At 63.7% G+C, this 24,563-nt stretch overlaps 2 protein-coding genes across 2 annotated transcripts; one reads left to right on the top strand and one right to left on the bottom strand.

Annotated features, from left to right (window-relative positions):
- Positions 1-517: 517 nt before the first annotated feature.
- On the bottom strand, positions 518-4,731 carry BIRC7 (baculoviral IAP repeat containing 7). Its single transcript, XM_039864916.1, is given in 8 exon segments — positions 518-764; positions 766-808; positions 969-1,584; positions 1,925-1,989; positions 2,391-2,463; positions 2,565-2,646; positions 2,916-3,015; positions 4,014-4,731. Coding segments are annotated over 8 exon segments (1,536 nt in total). The 5' UTR covers positions 4,372-4,731; the 3' UTR covers positions 518-565.
- A 5,894-nt stretch (positions 4,732-10,625) lies between these two features.
- YTHDF1 (YTH N6-methyladenosine RNA binding protein F1) lies at positions 10,626-23,898 on the top strand. Its single transcript, XM_039864778.1, is given in 6 exon segments — positions 10,626-10,866; positions 11,103-11,127; positions 12,163-12,242; positions 18,731-19,367; positions 19,370-20,232; positions 22,744-23,898. Coding segments are annotated over 6 exon segments (1,659 nt in total). The 5' UTR covers positions 10,626-10,839; the 3' UTR covers positions 22,771-23,898.
- The last annotated feature ends 665 nt before the right edge of the window (positions 23,899-24,563 follow it).

Here is a 24,563-nt window from a genome sequence, read left to right as displayed (position 1 = left end):
ACACCCCACCACTGCGCATTTCCTCCAGCCGGGCTCCCAGGCAGAGGCTCCATCCGGGGTCCTGGGCCCTTCATAATGGCACCATGTACTCTCCACACACCTCCAAGGCCATCCTCCCCCCGGCCTGGCTGCAGCCCTGCGTGCCCAGCTGGACGGGAGGTGCTGCCCCCAGCCACAGGGAGGACTAAGGCCCTGATGTGCCCAGTGGGCTTGGCGCAGTGTGACAAGGGGCATGGAGTGGCCTCAGGGTGCCCCAGCGAGAAGGGAAGGCAATGGGCTTGATCAGGAGGTGTGCGGGGCTGGGCGGTACGGGACGGAGGAAGTGCTGCCACTGCCTGTCCTAGTCCCTACAGCACTGCGTCAGCCCCAGCGTCAGGAGTGCGGTGTCAACATGCCTGGGGGCACTGTCCAGGCACGTCTGCCGTCTCCGAGGCCTGAACCAGAAGCCCCACACCGGGCCAGGCCGGGACCTGCCTGCTGGTGGCTCTGTGACCCAACCGTCACCTGGCCTAGGACCGAAAGGCTCACTCACCTGGCCCGGGACGGGAAGGCACCCTCACCTGGCCTAGGACAGGAAGGTGCGCACGCAGCTGCGGATGGGAGCCCTGCAGATAGGGCACAGCTGCAGGTTGGGCGCGCACTCGGCACACACCAGGTGGCCGCAGGGCACGAAGACGATGGACACGGCGCGGTCCAGGCACACCTTGCAGGTCCGCTCTTCCTGCAGGCGCTGCAGCTGCTCCTCTGTGTCCCGGGCCCCTGGACTCAAAGACCCACAGGCTCCCGCTGGCTCCTCTAGGGAGCAGGCCTGTGACACCTCCCCACACCCTGACCTCCGCCCTCTGCCCTGGGTCGGTGGGGGAGGCGGGCTGGGGACACACCGAAGTGTCCAGCATCAACCAGAGGATCGCCCACCTCGCGCACCCCAGGGTGCGGAAGAGCTGGCCCCGCCCCCAGGTGGGTCCTACCCTCACCTGGCTCCCTGGCGCCCTCTGACTGGGTCTCTCCTCTGTGCGTGGGCAGCTCAGGGCCTGGGGGGCCGGCAGCTGTGGGCAGTCGGGAGTAGATTTGAGACCTAGGCCCCCAGGGGAAGGTGCGGCTGGGCGCAGAGGCAGGGCTGGCCAGGGAGAGATCCAACCCGTCTGGGGAGGGCAGGACCAGCCCACGCTCCCTGCCACTGTTTATCCCACAGTGCACTCCAGGGGGGCCCTGCCCGTCCAGCACTCCTGCAGCGGCCATGCACGCTGTGTGCCTGCCAGTGCTGCGGGGCCGTGGGGGGCTGTGTGCCGGACACTGTGGGGCGTGGGGGACTGTGTGCCAGGCACTATGGGAACGTGGGAGGCTGTGCCCAGAAATGATGAGCAGGAGCAAGGTGGCAGGCGGGCCGTGTCCACAGAATGGGGGTGCCTCTGCCCCCGCCACCCAGCCCTGTCCTGCAGCAGGCTGGGACCAGCTGCGATGCAGGTATAATAGCTGGCAGCAGCCAACAGAACTGCCCCTGGGTCCACCTGAGGTGCGTCGAGAGCTCAGCCCGCACTGCTGGGCACTGGCTCCACTCAGGCCGCTCCTGGCCAGCCCTGGCATCTGCAAGGCAGCGTGACGGGGGCTGGACCAAGGGCAGGGAGGAGCCTGGGCCTGGGGGTCATGGGAGAGGGACTGACGGCCTGCCACTGTGGCCAGTCACCAGGGCCACCTCAATACGAGAGGCCTTTGAGGCCATCAGGGCCTCTCTGCCAGTGTCTGAGGGGGCCATGCTCTTGGAGGGGCCACTGCTCAGAGAAAGCAGTACATGATCAGCAAAGCCACCAGGATGTAGCCCCCGCAGATGCCAAGAGCTGCTCCCAGCATCCCACGGACCCTGTGTAACCCCAGATGGACTTGGCGCCGTCCCCACCTGATAACTCAGGGCCTGCGGCTCAGTTACCTGCTCTGGAGTTGGATAGAAGAGGTGGGATCTGGGCCCTGGAGCCCCCGGGGCCTCTCGGCCTCCTGCCCCACAAGCCCCAGGCTTGGAGAGCAGAGCTCAGCACAGCTGGCTCTGCCGTGGGCTTGTGACTGCAGCCAGGTCGGCTCCTGGGCTGTGGCTGGTGGCCACCCCAGCAGACGCCACCTGGTGCGCAGAGCCTCTCCCCACCATGCTCCCATCACCCACCCCAGGGCCGGCCATGTCCGCATGGCAGGGGACAGCTTTGGCCTCCCCTGGAGCCCTGGACACACATGTGGTGCCAGGCAGGGCCCGTGAAGCAAGCCCAGGCAGCACCCTCACACCAGGCCCCTCTGCCCGCTCTCCCTGTGATCCAGCATCAGGGACACGCAAGGCCTGGGCCACAGTGCAGGCTGCAGAAGCCCGAGGGGCAGAGCACGACCCACAGGCCACGAGCCATGCTCACCCGTGGGGGCCGCGGGGCTGGCGGCACTGGGGGGGGTGGCAGCCGTGGTGTCGTCCAGTTCTCCCCATGGATCCTAGAAGGAGCAAGAGAACCTCTGTGCCCTCGAGATGGAGGAGCGGGGGTGGGGACCCTTGCCACCTGTCCCCCACAGCCCCAAGGAGAGGCGGGACTCACCCAGGAGCCGAGCAGGTGGCAGCAAGACTCCTGGACGCTGCAGACAAAGTCCCTTCCTTTTGTCTGGAGCAGAAATTCACACCTGAAGAAAGTGAGTTTAGAAGCCCCAGGGGCGGTGGGCTCGGGCTGTGGGGACCCCCTTCTTGGCTGCCAAGTTTAAGTGCCAAGAAGGCCCTGGGCCGGGTCCCGGCCCTGCCCCTGCTGGCCACAGTGCACAGGGCACTTGCTGAGCTGGCTGTTTGGGAAGCAGCCTCCGCCGAGCACCAAGGAAGAACGTGCAAACGTGCCGTTTCCAGGGGCCCCCACCCCCGAGACGCGACGTCGCAGACCGTGGAGTCGGGAGGCCCTTACCTGGGGAACCACTTGGCGTGCTCGGTCCAGGGGTCGTCCCCTTGCTCCCAGCTCTGCAGACCCCCGTAGCAGAAGAAGCACCTCACTTTGTCCTGTCGGCCTGGGGGGAGCAAAGATGCTGCCCTGCCCATATCCGGCCGCTCCCACAGGGCCAGCGTGTCCCCCAGACTGGAAACAAATGGGGGGCTCCCAGGTGGCCTTTTCTTAAGGGGCAGGGGCTCTCTGAGGTCTCCCAAGAGGCTGGGGGGCTCCCACTGGCCTCTGCAGCCCCCTTGCCCTGTGTTCTCCCCGAGTTTCACGTGCACCCCAGTCTTCTCAAAGGCAGAATGGGAACAGCAACGCCTGGGTGCTAGCCAGGCCTGAGGACGTTATCAGGAGGAGCAGGGTGGGCAGTCACATTGCTCACAGGCCGGCGGTGGGGTTGGGGGCCTGGAGCATCCTGTCACCTTTAAGCTTTGGGGGACAGAAGCCGCCCTGACACTTCTACACAGGAGCCGCCTCCCCAGGATGATTCCCAGTAACGGGGGGGGAGGCTCCAGGCTCACGCCTCCGTCTGCATGGGGGCCCCGCTGCATGGGGGCTCCGTCTGCATGGGGGCTCCGTCTGCATGGGGGCCCCGCTGCATGGGGGCCCCGCTGCATGGGGGCTCCGTCTGCATGGGGGCTCCGTCTGCATGGGGGCCCCGCTGCCTGGAGGCCCTGCTTCTGTCCATCCCCCGATGGTCCTCGCCTCTGCCTCACCCCTCACCATCCACAGATTTGTTTCCTGGCACAGACTGCGGGTGGCGGCTACTGCAGGCACGTCCCACCCCCAGACCCCTGAGAGCCCGTCCCCGGATCCCCAGGGCCACAGAAATGTTCCTCCCGCCAGCTCGCACTGATCACCCCCCCAGGGTCCAACCGTCCTGTGCCATGCTGGATCCTCTCCAGGGTCACTCATCACAGTATGGAGCACATGCCCAGAAGACTCCAGGGCTGCAGGACCCCCGCCCATCTTCATCGGGCCGGGCCCCTCCCTGCTGGGGGCATGGGCTCCACGGAGAAGGGAAACCCTCAGTCCAGAAGGGCCTTGAATGACCCCCAGGCCTCCAGGACTCACCGGTGTGGAAGAAGCCGGCGGCAGCCAGCAGCTCAGGCCGTACCACAGCAGTCAGCGGCCAATCGTAAAAGGAGGCCAGCCGCAGCTCCTCGGAGCCCATCTCCGGGAGGGCCGGCCCTGCAGGTGGGGCGGCCCCGGCCCCCTCCTCCTCCTCCACCAGCGGATGGAGCTGGCCTAGGATCTGCCCGTCCGGGTGGTCCTGACCACCCCAGGACAGAGTGCTGCCGGCATCCTGGCCCAGGACCTGGCCGCACAGAGGGTGGGGTCCGCAGTGTCCCTGCGTGGGGCTGCCTCCAGCTGCCCAGCAGCTCAGCTTTGGGCCACAGCACCAGCACTTGGCCACGTCCTCAGGCCCCATGGAGGAGACACCCGCCCTGCCCAGGCCCGCTGCAGCAACGAGGCCCCTGGCCAGCCAGTCCCGGAATGCACCCAGCCGGCCTGCCTCAGGGCTTCTGAGCCTGGGGCCCTGCCTGGGGGCAGCGGTGGCCTTGGCCACAAACAGCTGAGAGATGAGGACAGGCACCGTCCTGCCCCCCGAATGCCCCAGGCTGGGGAGTGGCCAGGGGGCCCTGCTTTGTGGAAGGGGCCAGTGCGGCAGCCAGCATCACGCGCTCTGTGCAGCGGCTGTGTCATGGGGCTCCAGGCAGGGGCTGGCGGTGGGGCTGGGGAGGTGGGGGCCGCAGTCTCCCTCTAGGCCCCAGGGACAGGCAGTATCTCTCGGGACAAGGGGGAGAGGCCAGAACCCAGAGACCCCTCCCAGGGCAGCAGGGCTGACAGTGGCTCTGGGTCCTTGGAGGGGGGTGCTGCAGGCGGTGGCGTTGTCGTCAGAGGGGAATTCTCGTGCCTGATGCCGGGCAGCCTCTGGAAGCAGAAGATTCCAGGTGGTCTGAACTGAGTAGTTAGTGACCCTGGGAGAGACATGTGACCCCCCCCACAGGGACGACATGGGCAGCATGAGGATGTAGGGGTGTCTGGTGGACAGCTGGGTCCTCCTGGACTCTCTCCTGCTCTGAGCCCAGGAGACCTCCCTGGCCCGGTGGGTGGGGCGGGGCCTCTGTAGGACTGTGGGTGGTTTTCGCCTCAGGCCGGGAAGAGGGGAGCCAGAGGGAACCAGGCCCTCCCCCCATCCCCCCAACCCCCGCTCTGAGCCTCTCCCTCATTCCTGCCCCCCTGCCCGCCCTCCCAGGCACCTGGGCCGCTATCGAGGCCACCCCCACACCTGTGGCCCTTGCTGTTATCGCGTTGGCCCTTCCTCAGTCTGCTGCCCCCCACCCTCATCGTCTGTGGTCCCCCACCTTCGTGAACCTCTGGTGGAGAGTTCTCACAGTGTCCTGGGTTCCTCAACCCAGGACCGGCCTCGAGGTGCGCCGGTGACACTCAGACGGCTCGGGGCCTGAGGCTCTGCGGTCCTCAGCTTGACTTTCCGGATGCTTCTTCTTTGCATTTGTGTTTCATAAAGCGACATTCAGTGGGACAATGGAGCATGTGCGAGGTGCTTGGGGCTCCCTGCACCCCCCAGGACTCATTTGCAGCTGCCCACGTGCTCGGCCAGTGACCACTGCCACCTTTGCCTCAGCAGGTGTCTGTCTGGGCGTGGGCACAGAGTCATCGAGGTGGGCTGGGGGGTCTGCGCTCCACCTGAGGGAGCGTGACATCACAGAACAAATAGTAAATATCAGGACAGGGCCAGAGTGAGGGAGCAGGAGGCGGCGGCAAGGCCCACCTTCTACCCTGCAGGCCCCCGGCTGCCAGGTGAGGTGCCTGTGCAGGGCACTTTCTCAGTAGGAGCCAAGGTCCACACCACCTGAGCCGGGATAGGGCTGCAAGCCACCCTATTGTGCTGCACACCGGCCACCGGCCACCAGCAGGCGTGTCCACATCCTGCTTCCACGCTGTAAGACCTCCAGGCTCCAGACCACCTGGTGCCATCTTGGGGACAGATGACGGCTCTTCGTACAGAAGCGGTAGGTGCCTTAGAAAGTGGAGTTAGGACAGCGCAGGCACAGCTGCTGGAGGGGCAGCGAGGGGCTGACCGGGGCTGCCAGGCCCTCGGGCAAGCCATGCAGAGCAGGCAGAGCCTGGGGTGCCCTCCACGAACAAGGCAGGCTGCCGGGCACTGCTTTAAGTTCTCCAGCCGGCCACAGATTAGCTGCGTGGCGTGGGCAAGCTCCTTAACCTGTGGGTGGCTTAGTTGCTCCGGGAACCCAGAAGCACCTCTAACGCACTAGACCGGATTTAGATCACACGCCTCCCACATGCACCACCGAGCTGTCTTCCAGGCACTGCACTCAGCAGTGGACACACAGGCATGGCCTGGGCTACGAGGAGCTGTCCTTCCAGTGGGGACAACCACCTCTGTGCCCTGGCTCCAGGTCCTCGCTGGTGCCAACTCATCCTTCCTGAGGCCAGGCCAGGCCGGCACGCCTCCTGGCTTCCCCTCGGCTGTGATCCGAGGGGACCTGTTTATACTCTTTCTTTCTCCTCTCTGGTCAGAGGACAGTATCTGGTTCATTCTGTCCCCATGCCTGCCCGTTCCCGGCACACAGCAGGTGCTCAGTGAGTGCTGATCAAGCTGAGCCATCCCTCCGGAGGTCTACAGGGCAGGGACCCCGCATGCGCACCCAGATACCCCCCCTAGGGGTTCTGCAGGGCAAGGACCAGCTGAACCCCCGGCACCCCGCATGCGCTCACAGCATCTCCCATCGGGGGATCTGCAGGGCGGGGACCTGCTGTACCCCAGGGCTCGCATGCGCGCACAGCAGCATAGCACAGGCAGTAGGCGCTTACTTGACACCACTGAATGAAAGACCGAGTGGGCATTGAAAGAGAAGGGGTTTCAACACTGAAGTGCTGAGTGTCACAGGAAGCATGTCAAGGTCACACGGAGGACAGGGGGAGCCCCAAGGTCACGTGAGGGGAGAAAAGGGAGCCCCGAGGTCATATGGGGGCAGGGGAGCCCCGAGGTCACTTTGGGGGCAGGGGAGCCCCAGGAGGGGAGCATGTTTGGCGGGGGGTGAAGCGGCTCCACAGAGGAGGGGGCTCCTGGAAGGAAGATGCTGATTAGGGTGGAGCCCGGAGTTCAGCTGAGGAGGTGAGCAGGGAGTGGCAGATTCCGCAGAGGTACCTTCAGCACCCTGGGGTGCATGGGCGTCTTTGTTTGCAGACGCACAGCAGCCAGCTGTTGAGCGAGCCAACACCTGAGGGGGCGGTTCCTCCAGCCAGGTGGTCATCTGAACTCAGGCCATCAGCCCACCCCCAGCTCTGATGAAGGCGTCAGCACAGCCTCCTTTGCTGGCAACCTGCCAGACAGAGCATCTTGTAGGGGGCTGATGTGAGTGGCCTTCGATCCAGTGGTCTCACGTGAGGGACCTCTCTCTAGGTGTCCTTGCACAGGTGTGCACACGTGTCAGGGATGGACAGACAGACTCACACACACGCGGTGGGGCGCAGGGCAGGGAGAATCCCAGCTCCCTCAGGAGTGGGCCTGGGGGCGGAGCGTGTGCTTTCTGCCATGGCCCTTGTACCTTGGAGACCAGAGGTGAGGTTTTTCTCCACATGACTCTATGCCTTTGAGATAAAGAGAAAGTCAGACCTCTTTAACGCTGACAATGTTTAGAAAAAATCCCCTTCCAGCTGGGTATGGCGGGGGTGTGGCGGGGAGGGGGCGCCTGCCTGAGAGTGGAGGGCCCAGGATGGGTGGGCTCTCTAGCCTCTGACACGCCTGCATAGACTCAGCTTGTCCCTGAGGCCAAAAGGATGAGCAGAGTCAGATGGAGAGCGGAGTGGAGTGGTGTCCCAGGCAGTAGGGGGAGCCTGCTGGTCCCAGCACAGACCCCAGACCCGGGCCACCCTGCCCCAGAGGTTCCCGTGCTCTTCCAAAGCCTGAGCTACTCAGTGTCATTTAAGGTCCCCACATCCCCTCCCTGTGCCAGGAGCTGCTCTGCTCCCTGCCTGCAGGGCCGGGCCTCCTCGTCCTGGAGGAGCTGGGATGCGGGGGCGAGACCATGACAGCGGCCCTCTGCAGTCGTGGGAAGCTGAACTCCAGACTCCGTGGGACTGTCCTTCCCGGGTTGTCAGGCAGCAGAAGAAAGGGCTTCTCCGTGAGGCTGGCCTGGGGGCCTCGGCCTCCCGAGCTGGGCTCACATAGTCCCTGCTTTGGGGGACTTGCTTTGGGGCCCCTACACTGCCTGCAGGCTGAGACCTACACTGCCCCCTGCTCTGGGTGGCCTTTGCTCTCCTCCCTGGCCATGGTCAGCATGGAGCTCTGCCAGGTTTCCCAGCTGGAGGGGTGGCGGATGGGGCAGGCCCCAGTGGTGGCTATTGGGCCCTGCTGGCCCCTTCCCTGGCCAACGGCCTCGCGACCCCTCATCTGTCCTCTGGTTTCGGGGCCGGCCCTTCCACATGGCGCCTGGAACCCAGCTCAGCCCCTGGATGCTGTCCTCCAAATTTTCCAGGTGATATCACCTGCGATTCTTGTGCTGGGCTAAATAGTGTCCCCCCAAATTCGTGCACCTGTGACCGTGAAAACAGGGCCTTTGCAGAGAGAATGAAGTTAAGAAGAAGTCACACTGGACCAGGACAGGCCCTGAATCCAACAACAGGAAAAGGTCATGTGACAAGAAGGCAAAGAGCCAAGGAACACTAAGGGTGCTAGGGGGTCGCGAGAAGCTGGAAGGGGCAGGAAGGACCCTCCCCAGGAGCCTCTGGAGGGAGGGTGGCCCTGCCAACACCTGGTTTTCAGCCCAGTGATGCTGATTTGGGGTTCTGGCCCCCAGAACTGGGAGAGAATAAATCTCTGGTGTTTTAAGCCACTCAGTTTGTGATACTTCGTTATAGCGGCCACTCCCCCAAGGCCAGCATGGCCTGCTTGGGCATTTCTGGGTGAAGACGGCAGGTAACAGCTAGTGTCTGTGGGCCTGGCCGGATGCCAAGGGTGTGCCTGTGTCATTTACTGCTTACATTAATCCTGAAAGTGGGGGGTCATTCCTCCTACGACGGAGGACGAGGGAGCACAGGAGGGCGAAGGACTCATGAGGGCTCGTGACCACCTGCCCGAGCTCCATCAATGGGGGAGAGAGGGGCAGGGCCTCCGAGAGGGCTGACCGTCGAGTCTCTGACCACCAGGATTCTCCTGGCCCTGGGACACAGGAACCTGCTGCTCTGGACTTGGGAGGACTGCCCAGGGTGTCGCTCCCTCACCCCAGAGACGGACGTTAGGGGCAGGACAGCGCCAGGCGCTCTGCCCCTCAGCGATCTCACTGTCACCCCCTCTTCCCATCCTCAGGTGTTTTCCTGTGTCTGCCGCCTCTCTGGATGTGTGCCATTCATTTTTATATCCACCCCCAAGCCACCTTGGCATGAGCTGCCCATGGCCCAAGGGTATCAAAGTCCCACTGGACCCAGACTCATCTTTGGGGCATCGGATGTCCCTTTTAGCCTGTGCCCAGCCTGCTGTTCCCACCTGTAGGCCAGGCAGGGTCCCAGAGAGACCCAGTGATGAGTAGATCGGAGCAGCGGTCCTCCTGCGTGGCCGACCTATGCCGCCCGCAGCTCCTCCCACAGCTGTGAGATGTCGTGTAGTACCAGCCATCCTGTCTCTACAGTGCAGGGCTGGCTCTGGGCCTGTCTTGGGATCCCACTGTGATCCCAGCAGCCCCCACCCTTCCTGCTTAGCGTATCGCCTGCCTGCTGGCATCTGCCCAGGCCCTGCTTTGAGGACTGCTCCTGTGATGCCGGCCTGCTGGACACCCCACCCTGAGCCAGCATTCCAGGACAGCACCCAGTTCAGTGCCTCCTGAGGACATTACATTTGCCAGAGCCAGAAAGGGAGCCATGGTGGAGTAGCCAGTACAGGGGCCCCGGAACTGGGCGGGGCGTCCAGGCTGGAGACCCTGCGTGGGGCGGGCCTGAGTGGGGAATGAGAACTGGGCTCCCTGAAGGAAGTTGGAGCCAGGAAGTCCTGTCCACCCTTGAATACAGGCCGAAAGGCCCCTTGCAGCGCCGGACTAGGGCACAGGGCTCAACTCTCTCTTCCTTCCTGCAGTGAAATCGGGCTCAAGAATCTAACACGAAAACTGGCGATAAACCGGAGAGCCCATTGGAGATCGAAGAGAGTGCTCGCAAAGCAGCGCCCCCAGGGGACAGCTGCTGCAGAAGGCGAGGTCACAGACAAATCTCAGGGGACCCCCCTCGGGAACCCAGACCCCTCCGAGGGAGGACGGTAGGGCGTTCGGGGCGAGCGCAGGGTAGAATGGACTCCAGCCCACGTAAGTGGCTTTAGGTCGGTGGCCGCACTCGTTGGCTTCTCTTCGCATCCCCGCGGCCTGCAACCTAACCCCGCACGCGCCGCTGGGAGGCAGCATCGCTCGGCTACGGCCCACGTGACTTCCCAGGCTCGCCCCGCCCCCGCGCAGGCCCCGCCCCCGACGCGCGAGGCTGGGACCCGGGCGCGAGATCCGTCCCGTCGGGCAGCGGCGCGCAGGCGCGGCGCGTGGCGGCCCGGCGGCGCTCCCGGCCTGCCCCGCTCGCGCTGACGTCGCGCAGCTCCGACCCCGCCGTCGCCGCCGCCGCCGCCGCTGCTGCCGCTGCCGGTTCCGCCGCCGCCGCTGCCGCCATTGGAGTCGGCCCCTCATCCGTGCGCCCCGTCCCTGCTCGACGTCCTGCGCCGCGGCCCGCGCGCCCAGGAGCCGCCGCCGCCGCCCGGCCGGCGCCCGGGAAGGAGGCGACGGTCCGGGGCCAGCGAGAGCGCGGGTGACAGGCCCGGCCTCGCGGGAGGCCCTAGCCGGCGGGCGCCCCGGCCCCGCGCCGCGCCGCCTGTTCATGAAGCATGTCGGCCACCAGCGTGGATCCCCAGGTAGCGGGCCGGGCCGGGGTCGCGCGGTTGGCGGCGGGGGGCCGGGGTCACGTGGTTGGGACCGCGGTCGCGGGGTCGGGGTCGCGGGGTCGGGCCCGGGGGAGGGGTGCGTGTGGCCGCGGGGCTCGTTCACGCCGGAGCGCGCCGCCGGCCTGGGAGGGGTTCTGGTAAATAACTTTGTATTTCCCTTTCCTCCGGGTTTGTCCGCTCGCACGTCCGGGCCTGCGACGGTGCAGAGAACAAAAGGACAAGATAATAAAGGTGAGCGCAGGTGGGGCGGTCTGTGGGCCCCGGCGTGGAGGACGAAGCAGGCGGTCGCTGAGGAGTAGCGGGCCATGTGGGCGCCGAATGTCTAGGGAGCAGCTTTCAGACAGGAAGCTTTTCCTCCACAGCTTTGGGGAGATAAAGCATTTGGGGAGATTTGACAGGTCGGGAACTTTTGGAGAAGTGGGTGGTTAGAATAACGGCAGCGCGGTCGTTTTGGATGAGGAAGGCGGGGAGGCGCAGGGACCATGACTCCGCCTGTGCGCCCTGGGTGGGAGGGGCCGGCTGCGGGGTCAGCACCTGCCGGGCCCTGTGAGCTGACTGGAAACCCCACCAGTCACAGCCCTTGTCTCCTGAGGCCCTCGTCTTCTCTCATGATATCCTAGCTTGGGGTAAACCCCAAAACAAACTCTTGTGAGAACCCGTAAGTGACACTTCGTGTTTACTTGGAAGACCGTTTTCAACCAGCGTGTGTCGCTCGGGTATAACCAAATATGGTACCTCGTGTTTTAAGGTTGGACGAGGCCCCGCACTCTGGTTACCTCTCCCTTGCTCTCCTGGCCCAGCATCGTGACAGCGGACAGTTAGCAGAGAGCCAGATAGCAGTGAGTCAGGAGCGGCTCTCAGCCCCGTCCTTTCCCGGCTACCCTGTCCGAGCCGCCTGGTCCACTCTCCACATGGGGAGTTGGGCTTCTGGAAGTACCACGTCTGGCACACGTATACCCTGGACCACTTCGCCTTTACCAAAACCCGCTCACGAGGTCCTCGCCTTATTTTGTCTGGACCTCTATTTTGTAAACGTCTATCAATTTGTGAAATCTTTCTCAAAAAGTGTAGCATTAGTTATTGTAAGTTCTGTGTTGTCATTCCTAATTAACTGTGTAAGAGTCAGTTCCGTACTGGTTGTGTTTATTCTTAAGTAAAAGCAATTTCCACTAGAAATGGGTATAGACTTTAGTATGTTTAATTTCTATGCTTTAAAGTAATTCTTAAAAATTCAAACGTAGTATTTGTTTGTGCTGTTTGTCCTAGTACAAAATGGTTCTTTGCATCAGAAGGATACAGTTCATGACAATGACTTTGAGCCCTACCTTTCTGGACAGTCAAATCAGGTGAGTGTTTTTATATCAGTTTTGAGTGAACTTTATGATCCACCTTTGCTGTCACGTTTCTGATGTGATCTTAACCAACAAAGAAGCAGACTGTAAAGTACTAGAAATAGCGGGAAGCTTGCCAACAAAGACTCGCTCTGAAGACTAGCTGTGCATGGAGCGTGGCCCGGGTGCCGTGCCGCTGGCTTTCTCTCCGGAGGAAACACGGGCACTTCCTGAGCGGGGGCCTCAGTGTCGGTGGCTCAGTGAGGCACTCACTGCCCCCGACAGAGTGGAGGTGCGAGCAGTTCCGGGACGTTTTCTGATGAGTTGCTTGTAGCTCTGGACGAGCGGAGTTGTGGTCTAGGAGAGCTGCTAAGAACCTGGCTCTGAAGCGCAACTCCCACCTCGAGGTCGAATCCTAACTCCTCCGCTGCTTGACCTTGTGACGCTTCCTCAGGTGGCTCGCCCGCTGCCTGTTTCCTGGGCAACAGACCGTGGTCAGTCCGCACAGAGTTGCTGGGGAATGGCATCCGGTGCTGCACGGGAGGCCTGGAGCCGCGGCCGCACGATCTTCCCGGGTATTGCAGGGTTCCTCAGCCTTGGCACTGCGGGCCCCTTGGACTGAAATTGTCTTTGTTTTGTGTGCTGTAGGATGTTAAGCAGCCTCCCTGGCCTTTAGTAACTGCCTCCCAGTGTGACAGTCAAAAGAGTCTCGGCATGTGTCCCCTGGGGGGCCGACTTGCCCTGACCAGGCTGGTTGGAGCGGGTTTAAGCGTAGCGCGCCCTGGACACACTGCTGGTTCGCTTTGAAATCAAGGCAGGCCTCGCCTCCCCTGCTCTGGGCTGGAAGCAGCCCGCTCCTGAAAAGCTGCCCTTCTCTAAAGTGTCTTTGGCCTTATCTGTCCTCCTTCCTGCTGTGCTCGGCAGGTCACCAGTGGAGGGTCCCTGAGGCTCTGGCCCACTGCCAGGCAGGGCACGGTGCCACAGGGCAGAGCCAGCTGGCCTCAGCGATGAGTCCACCAGGGGCACGGATGGCGAGAAGTAAAGTGGGCCTGTGTCGTTGACCGTCTTTTTTCCCGCAGGTGACTTGAATGGTGTGGCAGCGGTGTGCACTGGTTTTAACTGAAGGGGGTGCTGCTTCACTTGAAGTGTGTTCTGGGAGGCAGGAGCCTTCACGTCACTCGGCAGGGTCTCTGAAAACGGAACAGTGGTTTCTGGTGTCAGTGCGGTGGGTGCAGTTGCCCTGGGGGGGCCGCGTGGAGCCAGCCCTGCAGCCAGCCCTGCAGCGAAGCCGCGGTGATCACCCTGAGACCAGCCCCTTCCCCTGTCATGCCGGAAGCTCACTTCTTGCGAGGTGGCCGTCAGCACTCACATGGGAGTGAGCCCAGCTCCAGTGGGAGCATGTTCTCCAGAGACGCCGCCGTCGAGGGTGGGAGGCAGAGCGCGCGGCAGGGCCCTCGCTTTGTGGGCGAGAGCGGAGAGGCCCTGGCCGGCCCCTCGCGTCTCTGCGCTTGTCCCTGCGCTTGTCATGGCTCGCTCCCAGGGCCATGGCACGGAGCTGCCCCTGCAGTCAGGCCTGGGCGGCCCGTCGCTGCTCTCGATTTGGGCTCTGCTGGCAGATTCCTGTTAGGGGAGTCCCCGCTGTGCTTCGGCTGTGACTAGAGGTGAGAATGTGCCAGGGTGCCCAGCCTGCCCGGCTGCGGGGGAGGGAAGGGGAGAGCCGCATGGCCGGGGAGGAGCCTCACGGTCTGTCGCTGTGCTCCCTGCTCTTGGAGGTGGTGTTGGCATGTGGCAGGCTGCGCACACGTGAAGGCACAGTTTGATGAGGACGTGTCCCTTGCACACATGCATCTGTGGCTGCCACTGCAGTGACGGTGCCGACGGACCCATGGCTTGTGCTGCGTTTCCTTTTTGGCCAGATGTCCGCAGGGCCCGCCGGAGGCTGCGTGCTCTTGCTCTCTGAAGCCTTAGCTCCCAGGGTGACTTGGGGGATGCTCACAGCCTGCCTGGTTTTTGGTGGGGCATGCTGACTTGTAGTGCACTGGCATGGGACTGTCACCCGGACACCCCGACCTAGCGCTCTGGGTCCCCTCCTGTGACTTGAGATCAGATTAGTCTGTGGTTTGGAAATGACAGGTGGGGAGGCCAGGGGAGGAGGGGACCCTGACGGAGCTGCACTGTCCTCCTGGCTCCCCGTGCCTGGGGGACGCTGCAGCGACCCCGGGGAGTCCCTCGGTGCGTGCAGGTGGGGCCGGGTGGTACGGGCACGAGGGGCAGCCAGGGCACCTGTGGCCCCACTGGGAGCACTCTGGTGTGCCAGTCCTCCCTGACAGGGACAGGAAGGAAGAGCAGAGAACTTCGTCTCTCTCTGGCAGTCAGGTGTCTCCCAAGCGCAGAGGGGACGTTCGCTTTCCTAGGGAGGCCGTGACTCCCGTGTGGAGCTCCACGCGGCCCACGGGGAACTGTGCCAGCCCGTGCCGTAGCTGTCTGGGGGAGAGCCGCGCCGGTCACCGTGTCCGGTGACAGGAGGTGGAGCTCCGTGCAGAGCAGGGCCACTGGGTCTGCAGCCGTGGCTCTGGGAGCTGCGGGCAGTGTGGGCTGGGCGCGGCCTCTCTCTCCAGCGCCGCGCGTGTGGTGTCTCCGCTGCCGTGCTCTGTGCCGGAGCTGAAACACGTTCCTCTTTGCTCTCTGTGCGAGAAGCTTCTGTCTGGCCTCAGATGCTTCCGTCAGCTGTCACCCAGCGTTCCGTCACTTTGAGGTGGTTTTGTTCACCCAGCGGCACAAAGCCAGGCCAGACGGAGGCCTCGCCAGGGTGCGTCCTCCACACGAGGGCCCGGGCCCTGGAGGGGTCGGCCTGGCGTGGGCTTCTTGCCGCGTCGAACACTCCGAGGTCCCTAAAACAATGATGGTGGCTCACAGCAGAGGCTTGTCACCTGAGCGTCAGCTCACAGGACCACTGGGATCTCAGCACCCTTCCTCTTGAGCCAGTCGCTCAGGCGGCGCCCTTGAGGTGGCGTGTGCCTCGGTGCCTGCCCTGCCGGGGGCGGGGTGGGGGCTGCTTTTGCAGCGTCAAGCACAAGAGGAGTGAGTGGCGCGCGGGCCGGAGCTCAGCTGGTTTCCCGGGGTCTGCGTCACTGTCCCTGTTTCCATAGTTGCTCTGGATGTTTTTAAGTAATTTATTCGTGCTTTCTTCCCCCCCGCCCCGCCGTTTTTAAGTGAACGCTTCTGGACTTTCTACAGAAATGTCTGTCCCCTTCTGCGTCTGAAGGGTCTGTTGCTCCCCCCAAGTCCCTGCCCTTGGCCACTAGCGGCTGAGCCACTTTATTGTTTGTGAAACTGAAAACTCTTGAGTAATCTCAGAATTTCTTCTTTTCTCAGAAAAGCGGGTATAGGAAGCACATGTCTCAACTTTAAACGGTTCTGGTTGTTCAGAAGGACAGTGTCTTTAATGTGGTTAAGTTTTAGTAAGTACGAAAAACTCAGGTCTATGGTAGGGTCATCACTTTGCTGCGTTTTACCGCTTGGTTTTCCAGAGAGAGTAACGTGGGGATGCTGATCACTGTTCGAAGTTTGTCTTGTTCGGATGTCCTCATGTTCACCGTTTTTTTTAGCCACCAGGATGCACCCTCAGAGTCCAGCACTTGGGCTGTCTTCCCTGACGTCAGGAGACTGTGCCTGGAGGTCTCACTGGGTGTGACCTGAGCTGCAGCAGAGGCTGCAGTTAGCAGTCTCGCTGTGAAAGCACCAGTGACGGGCGTGGTCTCACCTGCGTGGTCCGTTCCTTCCAGAACGAGACACCTGCTCAGAGGCGTCACTGCGCTTAGAGCAGCTGGGGACTTTCGTTGCATGCACCGTGTCCTGGTAAACGCACTTCCATGGTCACAGCGAGGTGCCGGTCGATCGAGGGGAGAGTTCGTTCGGTGTCACGCGGGCCCCCCGAGGCGTGCGTGGGTCGGCGCGTCGTGTCCCGTCCTGTCTGGGAGCCGGTGCTGGGCGTTGCAGTGCTGGCTGGCGGGCTGCAGCCCGGTGCACACTGAGTGCGGCCAGCTTCACAGCGCGTGCTTCCCGCGGGTTCGGGCCCTGCCCACTGCGGACAGGCCGGCGGCGAGGCAGGAGGCCGTGGTCATCCCCGCAGCTCGCAGGTGGCATCTCCAGGTTCCTTTTACTTCTAGAATCTTAGAGGAAGCGCAGCAGGGGCAGTAGGAAACGGGCCGCCAACAAGGCCCGGTAACGGGCGCTGGGCTCACGGCACCGGTCGCTGCTCACGGCCACAGTCTGCCGCGCAGCCTCGGCCGGGCAGGGCTTGGACAGGGCCCGCTCCCGCCTGTGCCGGTCTGCCCCCCGAGGCCTGTGCCCAGGGGCCCTGGACTTGGCAGCACGGGGCGGCCCCAGTGGACTGCAGCCGCTTGCCAAGCACGGCTGCTCCGTCTGGGACTCAGGCTCCTCGGTGCCTCTCGCGTGAGTTGGGACGTTCTAGAGAGAGCTGTGGTCCAGGCAGTGTCATGAGTTTTCCAGAAGCTGCACCTTTACTGGTGCGTACCTCACAGTGACGTGCACTGGACAGACGATGGGGACAGATCCCTGCCGTGGTCTGACCCCTGGCTGGACACAGAGGGCTCAGGCGATGCCGGCAGGGGCTCTGCCTTTCCCGGCATGTCCAGTCCTGGCTGCCAGGAGCTGAGAGCTGCCTGTCTGCCCAGGGGCGTCGTGTGACCGGGATGCCAGGTGTCTGCTGAGCAGTGACATCTCAGATGGGTGTCGAGGGGCCTTCCGTGGTTGAAGCTCACGTGTAGGGCAGCCAGGACTGGAGGGAGGCCCTCGTGGGTGAGGGGTTTGCGTTGCTGTTATGTGGCATGGCCAGGAGAGTGTACCCAGCTGAACGACTGTCACATTGTCCTGCTGTGTGTCCGCACCCTGGTCAGAGGCTCAGGCCCGGGGCTGCCATCCCCCTCCCCCTCCCGTCTCCCACCCGCCCACAGGACAGATTGCTCGGAGAGTCCAGGGCAGATGAGGCGCGCTGAGGAGGGGCTGACGGTACAGTGACTGGAGCCACCGAAACCCTTTCAGGCAGCTCAAGCCACGTGCAGACGGAACCCTGCGGGCGCCCGCACTCTGCTCCTCACTCCCCAAGACCGCGGGCTTTGTCACGGGAAGCGGTGACTGTTGCATCTTAAAGGTGGCCTTGGAACAGTCCGGGGCAGGGGGAGCAGCCACAGGAAGGAATTCTGACCCCTGAGCCCAAGAACCCCAGGGTGGGACGGGGAGGCAGGAGGTGGCCGTGGAGATGGCAACCAGGTGGCTGCTTCACCATGGTCACTGTGTCACATATCGGGCTGGGATGTGTTGTGGGACCGGCCTGTTTTCCACAGGGCCCTCTGGGGGGCCCAGAGACCCCCCCGACCCCCTTCCCAGTGCAGCTGAGCTGCTTGTCTGGTGTTCACCCCCCCATCCCACCCCTGAATCTCCCACCTTGGGTCCAGGGCTGCAGGCCACACCCGGGACTCCAGCCACCCTGGGGCCAGGCGGTGGGCCCTGTCTCCTGAAGACGGATTGGCATGGGAGGCTTCTAGCCGACGCTCTCCGTAGGAACCTTCTTGTTTTTGGAGGGGTGGGGGCGGGTGGGGGCCTATTAAGGAATCGGAAGTTGGCGTCATGGGTGGGAGGGCTCGGCGTCGGCCCGACTCTCGACTCTCGTTCTCGCGGCCTTTCCGCTCAGCCCGCAGTGAGCACTCTGCGACGCCGTCTCCATTCCCGCCTCGGTGGCCAAACCCCTAGTGAGCCTCTCCGGCGGGCACCCCCGGGCCCACTGACTCAGTTTCACGTGCGCCCGGGCATCTTGTTGGAGCCCCTCAGTTGAAGCCCTGCTACCTCGTGGTCCAGCCACGTTCTGGCCCTGGCCCACGCCACACACAGGGCGCTTGCTGTGGGCGGCAGAGCCGGGCCGCAGGGCCTCGTGCCGTCCGACCCACTGGTGAGCCCAGGCGGCACTGGGACTGGAGGTGGCCTGACCACTCTTGCCTCATGTGCGAGGAGCATCCAAAGTGGCCGTGACGGGTGGGGGCACAAAGGGTCCTATGGGCCAAGGGTGGAGGGGTCGCTCGGAGCCTGTCCGTGGGACCCATCTGTGGCCAGGCGCCCCGCCTGCTGTCAGGAGCATCTCCCTGCACTGCGGGAGCTGTTCTCACTTCCGCCGAGCTGCCCACGCTGTCAGCGCCCGCCAGGCGTCACCACCGGCCGGCCAGGCTGGGGCCTCGCGTGGGCTCCTTGAGGTAGAGTGGATGGCTGTCGGGCTGAGCTTGGTCACTGAACTTGTGTCCAGACCACTGCAGGGGGCGCTGTGCGTGTGGAGACAGCCTCTGGCTGCATCCCCCACGACCTCTGCACTGGCTCTGTGCTGATGAGGTCCACGTCCCTGGCAGGATGCTGGCGCTGCTGTCCAGTCTTACTGCTCCCCAGCCTGCACTTGAGTAGGTGTCCCCTAAACTTGTCACCTGTTGTTTCTGCAGAGTAACAGCTACCCGTCCATGGCCGACCCCTACCTGCCCAGCTATTACCCGCCGTCCATCGGATTCCCTTACTCTCTCAGCGAGGCGCCGTGGTCCACTGGAGGGGACCCCCCTGTCCCCTACCTCACCACCTATGGACAGCTCAGCAACGGGGACCACCATTTTATGCACGATGCCGTGTTCGGGCAGCCTGGGGGCCTGGGGAGCAGCATCTACCAGCACAGGCTCAGCTTCTTCCCAGAAAGCCCTCCCTTCTCCGCCTGGGGGGCGGGCGGGGCACAGGGGCAGCAGGCCCAGGGTTCGGCTTACGGGGGCAGCTACGCCTACCCTCCGAGCTCCCTGGGTGGCTCTGTTGTGGACGGGCAGGCCGGCTTCGCCAGTGACAGCCTCAGCAAGGCCCCAGGGGTGAGCGGCCTGGAGCAGGGCCTGGTGGGCCTGAAGGTCGGCGACGTCACTGCCTCCGCAGTCAAGACGGTGGGCTCGGTTGTCAGCAGCGTGGCCATGACCGGTGTGCTCACTGGCAACGCTGGGACGAACGTCAGCATGCCCGTTTCGAAGGCGACTTCGTGGGCCGCCATCGCCAGCAAGCCGGCAAAGCCACAACCGAAAATGAAAGCCAAGGGCGGGCCTGTCGTCGGGGCGCACTGCCCCCTCCCCCCATAAAGCATAACATGGACATCGGCACCTGGGATAACAAGGGGCCTGTGCCCAAGGCCCCAGCGCCCCAGTCTGCCCCAGCGCCCCCGCCGGCCGTGCCGCCCCTGCCTGCTCAGGCCCCGCCCTCGGCCCAAGTGCAGCAGCAGAGCCCTCCGCAGCCGCCCCAGACGCGCTGGGTGGCCCCACGCAGCCGGAGTGCAGCGCTCGGGCCGGGCGCCGGGACCGGGGGTGACGGTCACTCTCCCGGAAGCGCCCTGCCCAGCTCTGCCCCGAGCGTGGACTCGCACCCCGTTCTGGAGAAACTGAAGGCCGCCCACAGCTACAACCCCAAGGAGTTCGACTGGAACCTCCGGAGCGGCCGCGTGTTCATCATCAAAAGCTACTCGGAGGACGACGTGCACCGCTCCATCAAGTACTCCATCTGGTGCAGCACGGAGCACGGCAACAAGCGCCTAGACGGCGCCTTCCGCTCCATCGGCAGCCGGGGGCCCGTCTACCTGCTCTTCAGCGTCAACGGCAGCGGCCACTTCTGCGGGGTGGCCGAGATGAAGTCGCCGGTGGACTACGGCACGAGCGCGGGGGTCTGGTCTCAGGACAAGTGGAAGGGCAAGTTCGACGTCAAGTGGATCTTTGTCAAGGACGTGCCCAACAACCAGCTGCGGCACATCCGGCTGGAGAACAATGACTACAAGCCCGTCACCAACTCCCGCGACACCCAGGAGGTGCCCTTGGAGAAGGCGAAGCAAGTGCTCAAGATCATCGCCTCCTACAAGCACACGACCTCCATCTTCGACGACTTCTCCCACTACGAGAAGCGCCAGGAGGAGGAGGAGGGGGCGCGCAAGGTGAGTCGGTGGGGCGGGCGGCGGGGGCTCCCCCAGCTCTGGAGACCCCCGTGGTGCCGTTGGAGCAGCGTCACCGCACACCTGCTGACCCGTCCTCCCTCTGAGAAACAGTGACGGGCCCACAGTGCAGACCCTGCTGTGAGGGGCTGGAGGGAAACGCACGTCTTTTTCTTGTGGGTCGGCATCATCCTAGGACAGCCTTCCTGGTCTTCCCCGGGGCAGGAGCACGTTCTCCGCTCCGGGGCAGCTCTGCTCTGCAGCTTGTTGCTTATTTTTCCTCTCAAAGCCCTGTCCCGCAGCTTTGGAGAAGCTGACCTCGCTCTGTCATTAGTAGGGTGGCGGGGGCAGGGGACACAGGCAGTCTACAGCCGCTGTCCGGCCGGTCTGGTGTGCACAGGGCACCCCAGAGCCTGCATGCCCCGCCTGCCCGCGTGCAGCCTGCTCCAGAGAGCGCAGGCCCAGCTGCCCCGGGCTGGCTCAGACACCGGGGAAGGGGGACAGTGCCACACGCTCGAGAAGCTGCTTAGTTTGAGAGTTTGCCCTGAGACTTCTTCCTAGGTTTTATTCTGTTTTTAAAACATCCTTTTCTGAAACATCAGTTGACCGTAGATGGGTCTTCACCCCTTCTCCGGTTCTCTGTTCGGAGAAACACTGCACCTGTGAGCATCAAGCGTCTTTAGCAGGGAGGCACGTAGACGGGCCTCGAGAGAGCACTTAGTGGCAGCAGTCGTAAGTCACATGCACTGTCACAGCTCGGGTTTGCAGACGTTTCCGTCTGTGCTCGTCACGTCTGTCCAGCTGCTGAGACTCTGTTTCAGCTCTCAGGTGTGGCATGGAATACCTGAAGCAGGTACGCCTGCGGAGTTTGCAGGGGCAGACAGCATGTTGGTCATGCAGCTTGAGGTCCTTTGTCCCCTGGGACCATGGCCGTGTGTGTATTCATGGTAAATGCCGTGGTACTTGGCGCTCGGACAGTGCTCACTGGGTCCCTAAGGTGTGATGAGCTGGGGCAAACCTCTGCCCCTCACCCGGTTAGTTTCAGGGGCCTCGTCTCCTGAAACCTGCGTGGGGCCAGCCCCTTAGATGCCTATGCCCGTTGGGGACCGGGTCTCGGGAGGGGACAGCCTGTGGTCAGGCACGTGGCTTCGAGCTGTTCCCGCAGCCGGCTCAACAGGCACTTGAAATTCTACCAGCATATCAGCAAATGGGTGCCCCCCGTCACCTTCCTGTGACGCCTCACTGGGCATCCTGCCGGAGTGCCCGGAGAGGGGTGTGCGGGACAGACCGCTGCCTCGCCAGGCTCACGCGTCTCCGTGCTGCTGGGCGCGACAGGCAGGGGCCCTGAGTGGCTGCTGTCCCCTTGCGTCTCAGACCACTCGAACTCGCTGTGCGACGTGGACTGGCCCCAGAGCCTCCTGCCAGGGTGCTCTGCGTCATGGTCGCCAGTTCACCCCGGAGCTGGAGGCGGGAACCCGGCTTGCGGGAGGGTCCACCGGGTGGGGTCTGGCAGGCGGCCCCCCGGGCGGTTCGCATGGCAGGGAGGTGCTCAGGACACCTCAGAACAGACCCAGCTCTAAGTGAGAGGTCGAGGACGCTGGGCAGGCCTGTTGTCCTGTCCTGTCCTGTCCTGGGCTCCAGTTGACACGCACAGGTGCCCTCAGGAGGCCGGACCCTGCAGCTGCGTCGTCAGCGGGTCTGGGGGTGCGCGGGCTCCGACCTGCAGTCACTCGTCCAGGCACGTCGACAGCACGGCGAGAGTTCAGCTGGAGAGTCCTGTCCCCCACTGGACCGGTGTGGCAGGAGCCAGGAAGGCGGGCTGAGGAGCGAGCAGGGCAGGCTGCTCCCCGGGAGGCCTGTGGGGCTCCCACCGCCGTCCTGTCATCACGGGCGCTCCGGCCGCAGAGCCTGGCAGAGGTGGGCGGTGCCAGGGTTCTGCCCGGGGGCGCCAAGTTCAGGCTCAGGCTCGCTCACCCGGCCAGAGCCGGCTCCCGCGGGCTCTCTTCTTCAGGGATGGGGCGAGGAGCAGGGCGTGGGGCCAGATCTGTGTCTTGCTATTTGTCAGGCCCAAGACGCAGTCAGTCGTTTTAGCAAGAGGCGGGGTTCGCTTTGTCTCGTCCCTCAAGTGTCAGGTGACCCCGTGTGCTGGGAGTCCTGTCATCACCCGGTGCCCTTTGTAGCTTCACACTGGTGGGACGGAGGAAGCGCCCTGGTGCTGAGACGTGTGCTCCGCCCTCCGTGCTGTCCCCGCAGCCCCAGCTGAGTGTGGCAGCAGCAGCGTGCAGAGCCCCACTAAGAGGAGCAGGCCCAGCTGGGAGCCACGGGCTGTCACCTCCTGGGCGAGCTGGCTCCTCGTAGGTGGGGATGCACGGGCCAGGTGGAGGCAAGTGCCGGGTGCCAGCCTGGCTGGGCGTGGGTGGTCCAGCGGGTGCACGGGTCCCGGCCCGTGGCCGCGGTTCTGAGGGGCTGTGCACGTCCAGTCCGTGTGCTGAGCTCTCGTTTCTCTCTCGGCAGGAACGGCAGAATCGGAACAAGCAGTGAGCAGAAGCCGGTTCCGTCGTGGTCTCGCGTCTGAGGACCCGTGCGCTTGGTGCTGTCCTGGCGTCGGCCGCTGGCTTGTCGTGCGGGCCGGCGCACCGCGTCCTCACGTCCTCCCTGCTCACTTTTGCCGGGGGCCTGCGTCCACCTGCATTTTTCTATGTGTTGTCGCGTTACAGAACTCACTAATAAAGGAGGGTGGTCTTCACCAGTTTATCGGTCAGATTGACCTAATGCGAGTTACAAGTATCTTTAAAAACAAACAAGAACGAACACACGCCCCAAAGATTGTTTTTTATTTTGGCAGAAATTACGTTCTCATTCTTACGTTTGCACTCACGTTACACGGTACGTCACCCCTCAGCCTTCGGTGCTTCCCGGTGACCCTGAGTCGTGTCACGTGGTGTGTCTTGGTGAAACACTTCTCGTCATGGTGGCGAAGACAGCGGGCCCCGCCCCGCGTCGGGCTGGTTTGCGGTTCTCGCTGTCGGCCACCTCTGCGATGCTTCTGCGCCCGTGGGTCTTTGCTGGGCAGAGGGATGCGTTGTGGTTTCCGCGTTTGAGGGGCCCGTCCCTTCTGCAGTCTCGCACCCCCGGAGTGGCCACTCTGGTGGGGTGACGGCGGGACCCGGCGTGTCCGGATGCCTCGGTGTGTGCGTGTCACTCGTTCCTGTCACTCGGGAGCCCCAGGGCTGTGTTCGTTTCCGTGCCCGTGGTGCTGAGCTCGAGGGGAGGCCGACAGCGGGTCGCAGGGTACGGTGCTGCCACTGCAGGCTTCACTGTGCGTCCGAATCTTTCCTGTCGATTGGGTAAAAAGAGCAAAAAAACCTTTCAGGACCTGAGTTTGCTGCCGTGTTTTGTGGAATGAGGGACCAAGGACAGTCGCCGTCCCCTGGAGCTGGAGCGTGACGGTGGTTCCACGTCTGCCTGCGCGCCCGTCCATGGTGGGGCTCCCCGCGGAGGGAGCAGACCCTCCTGAGACTCCACTCTGGAGGGCCCCCTGAGCCCCCGTGCCGTTCAGACGTGTGTGCACAGCTCCCCGTCTGCACTGTCACTGCCTGGACGGGTCACGGCCGTCGGCGACTTCCTCTGGGAGAGCACGAGCCTTAATAAACAACACCTGTTGAGCAAGTCTGATGTCACTTCATTCTTCCTCACCTGACGGTGTCTAACTGCGGAGCGGTTTAAGGGGTCCCCGGCCTCAATCCCACATGTGTCTGCTGCAGGGAGCCGAGGGTCCCTGCGACCGTGAGTCGTAGCCTTGCCCACCCCTCGTTAGTCTGCTGAACGGAGGGACCTGAAGACCCACTGCCGCCCGCTTCCCCAGCGCCTTCCCGCGCGCCTCTCCAGGCGTGTGGCTGAGTCGGAGGGGCGCGGCCGGGAGCATCTTGCACCGGCCCCCAGACCCCGGCACCGCCAGCTGCCTGGAGGACTGGGCCTGTGTGTCGTCAGGTGGCTCCCTTGGGTACAGTTTGCAAACAGGTGCACGGACCTGAAGTGTACACCGCAGAGTCGTGACAAGTAGAGAGAGGCCCAGGGCATCGGTGTCACCCCAGGAGTTTGCCTCGTGCACGTTCCCTGGCGGGGACACCAGGAAGGTGACGGACACGAGACACGAGTCCTGCACGTGTGGCTGCGTGCCCTCCACCTGGCGAGTGGTCTGCAGGTGACTGCATTGTCACCGCTCAGGTGGCCCTGCACCCTCATTTTGGAGAGTGTGTTACACTCGAGCGTTGGTCCCTGCGTTTGCTACTTTATCACATGCGTGTGACGTCTGGGCTCCCTGAGTGCTTCCT

This window comes from Pteropus medius, unplaced genomic scaffold (genome assembly GCF_902729225.1).
Source record: "Pteropus medius unplaced genomic scaffold, Ma_sr-lr_union100, whole genome shotgun sequence".
NCBI classification, from domain to species: Eukaryota; Metazoa; Chordata; class Mammalia; order Chiroptera; family Pteropodidae; genus Pteropus; species Pteropus medius.
This window is presented reverse-complemented; position numbering and strand designations above follow the sequence as displayed.